Source organism: Diaphorina citri, unplaced genomic scaffold, assembly GCF_000475195.1.
Source record: "Diaphorina citri unplaced genomic scaffold, Diaci psyllid genome assembly version 1.1 scaffold403, whole genome shotgun sequence".
NCBI classification, from domain to species: domain Eukaryota; kingdom Metazoa; phylum Arthropoda; class Insecta; order Hemiptera; family Psyllidae; genus Diaphorina; species Diaphorina citri.
This window is the reverse complement of record NW_007377838.1, coordinates 19,775-23,053: the sequence shown is the minus strand read 5'-3', so window position 1 is coordinate 23,053 and position 3,279 is coordinate 19,775. Positions and strand designations below refer to the sequence as shown.

The 3,279-nt window shown below is 37.1% G+C and overlaps 1 protein-coding gene across 1 annotated transcript; it reads right to left on the bottom strand.

The window, feature by feature from the left end:
- Positions 1–475: 475 nt before the first annotated feature.
- Positions 476–1,075, bottom strand: LOC103508479 (craniofacial development protein 2-like). The gene has a single exon (XM_008473031.1). The coding sequence runs from the start codon at positions 1,073–1,075 to the stop codon at positions 476–478; it is 600 nt and encodes a 199-aa protein (XP_008471253.1).
- Positions 1,076–3,279: the final 2,204 nt, after the last annotated feature.

Below are 3,279 nucleotides of genomic sequence, written 5' to 3'. Positions count from 1 at the left end.
TCTTTCTGAAATATGTTCCTACCTATTGATATTGATACTCGCGCCCTGAATGTATATAATTTGAACCTCCCTGGTTCTGATTCCCGGTAGTAGCAGTTTCTTTGCGTCATCATCATCATCAACATCTACTTCAAGATTTCCAATATAGAGCCGACTTCAGACGTTTGTAAACTTGTTACCTCCATTATGCCTTTTACACATATTTCCGAACAATTGACATTATATATTAAGGTATGTTCCTTCCTACCTATTTTATTTATACATAAAGAGTACATATGGAGGTACTTTGGAAGGGGTGGACTGGCTAAAGGAAATTTCAATATGGAGACCTGTCTACTATTTATTTCAGGTAACTAATATGTAACTAGCTACCTCCGTTGTTGCTATCGGATTGAGTAATTTCGTTCAACGTAGGTATATGGTCCCCCTAATCTTTAGACTTCTAATTTCTTCTCATTTTCGAATGAAATTTTCACTATACCAACACATGATCAATTTGGTTGACTTCATTCGTGCCAGGGATCCTCCACGTTCCAAGATGAATTCTTTTATGTTGATAGGCTGTACTTTTGATGAATAACTTGTTTCGAGCTGCAAAGTCTGCCAGTAAGTCACCGTTATCACTATTGTATTCGTGCAGTGTGAATGGGCCTGCTACCTTTTTCTGACTTTCTTTGCACCCGATCTTTGCATTGAAGTCCCCCATCACCAGGACCATGTCATACTTCTGAACCCGTGCTAGAGTATTGTCCAGTTCTTCATAGAAGGATTCTTTATCTTCATCCGGCTTTTCTTCCGTAGGCGCGTGTACAGATAAAATGGTGATGTTTCTGAATTTGCCTTTCAGTCTAATTTTGCAAATTCTGTCAGTTATTGTTTTGTACTCAAGTATGCTGCCTCTGATTGATTTGTTGATCAGGAAACCAGTGCCTAATTGTCCTTTTCTCTGATTAGGTCCACTGTAGATAAGGCTGAAGTCTTTTTTATCAATTTTCCCCTGACCCTGCCTTCTAATTTCTTGAATGGCTATCAAATCAATATCATCCTTGAGCATTTCCCCAGCCACCTCTTGCATTTTACCAGCTTGCAACAATGTTCTTACGTTCCAAGTGGCTAGGATAATATCGGTAGTAGTGGTTCCAATCCGTTGTCCAGTCCGAGGGCATTTCCTAATCCGTCCAGTTTTCATCCGAGGCTTCGTTGGAGGATTCACAGCAATTTAAACCAAATGGTTCTTTTACGCTATCGGGGAGCTAACCCAATGAGCAACCCTCCTCCTTCATCCAGGCTTGGGACTGGCACAAGCACTTACTCAAGCATGTGAGCAGCCACTTATGGCGGAGTTAGTTCCATGTCGAAAGGGAGAGGGAGAATGAATGCGGTCCTTTTCCTATCGCATTCAATTCAAGGCCATTTGACGAGGAGGAAGGGAAAACTTTTTATAAGGATAGTTAAATGAGAGGAAGTAATGTACCTATTTTTATAATCGAGTTTACTTAATTTGATTAAAAAATGAGCTCTAAGAGCTTATAAAAAGGAGCAGTGATATTACATATAAATGTTTCCGCACTATGTGATATTACATGCGGAGATGCAAAGTTTTGAACATCGCCCTTCCCCCCCTCACAACACACCCCTACTCACACACACAAACACACTCACGTTCATAAACATGATGTTTTATGAAACCTATACTAAATAGTTAATAAATTGTCACAAGGGTTTTAAATCCTATAATACAAACTTAACTAAGACATCAAACCAATATTATTAAACGTTGAACCCTTTGGCCCTTTGAAGGGTTTGTCTAATCTCTGTGTTTTAATGCCCTGATGGTGGTTTGGAAAGTAAAATGTGTTAGTGGTAAGTTTCCTTTGAGCTTGGAGCCATACAGTCAGCATGGTTTTAATTCCATTTCACATTGCTCCATAATGTCTTTTTCTCTCCCTACCAGTAGCAAAACTGAAACAATTTTAAATGACAATTCTTGTACTGGAAAAATAAATTTCTACTTAAATATACATACATATCTATGCAAGTAGGTAAATTATAATACGTAACACTCGTGCCTACTGTATGAATAATAATATCAACGTAATATAATGTACAGTACAACATTATGTTGTACATATCTATGCAAGTAGGTAAATTATAATACGTAACACTCGTGCCTACTGTATGAATAATAATATCAACGTAATATAATGTACAGTACAACATTCTTTTTCCTCTCATTGCTTTATGAAATTTATAGATTTGTGGTTTCTTTGCCACTTAATTTATGAGGATGATATTTTCTGTTATCTCAGGAGAATGATCTTTGCATTAGGTATCCTCTTCAGGTTTGTGTTCCAGTGACGTATTTTGTCCAATTGAAAATAATAACAATTGTCAACCATGTACCTGATTGTAATGTATCTGTACTGCTAGAACAAAGTCAACACCTCATTCTCTCCCTCCTTGGTCCATTATAGGTCAGCATTGTCATTGTGCTATCAATTTAGGGTTGATTTGGTCATGGCCTAACACGTTCGTGGCCAAGTTTTTGCAAATATAACCAGGACTGCTGTAAGCTCTTCATAAATCTTGTAAACTCAAGGGGGGAACCCCTTCTGTCACCGTTGCCCAAAAGAAAATCGGAGAGACGGGTATAAAATACACAGAAAAACTACTCCATTTGACGTCATCAGACAAGTCCCATTACTTCAACTTGCCCATGGCGTCAGATAAATTGTGAATCAAAAGTGGGAGTGAATGACTGTGATTTTCCTTCAACAAAATGTGTTTTAGTGCCCTGATGGTGGTTTGGAAAGTAAAATGTGTTAGTGGTAAGTTTCCTTTGAGCTTGGAGCCATACAGTCAGCATGGTTTTAATTCCATTTCACATTGCTCCATAATGTCTTTTTCTCTCCCTACCAGTAGCAAAACTGAAAGAAACAATTTTAAATGACAATTCTTGTACTGGAAAAATAAATTTCTACTTAAATATACATACATATAAAAAAACTTGTAGCAACATAAAAATAGTTCTGTAACATTTGGACTATGAAAAATCTGGCACAGAACTCGAGATGATGATGAAAAAATATGTATCTCTGCATGGCTTTTATATCTTGTTGCAGATATAAAGTCTGGCTGGCATCCTGGGTTTGAATCGAAAAGAAGAACAAGAAAGCTTTAAAAAAAAAAAAACATCTATCCGGCTCACTAAATTTTTTAATGTTTGATGCTTGAAACTATTACTCAATTCTTATGACTACAGTATACTGTCTAGTATTA

Bases quoted from the DNA above. Each gene is read 5' to 3' on its own strand.
- LOC103508479 (XM_008473031.1), bottom strand. From the start codon at position 1,075: ATGCAAGAGGTGGCTGGGGAAATGCTCAAGGATGATATTGATTTGATA.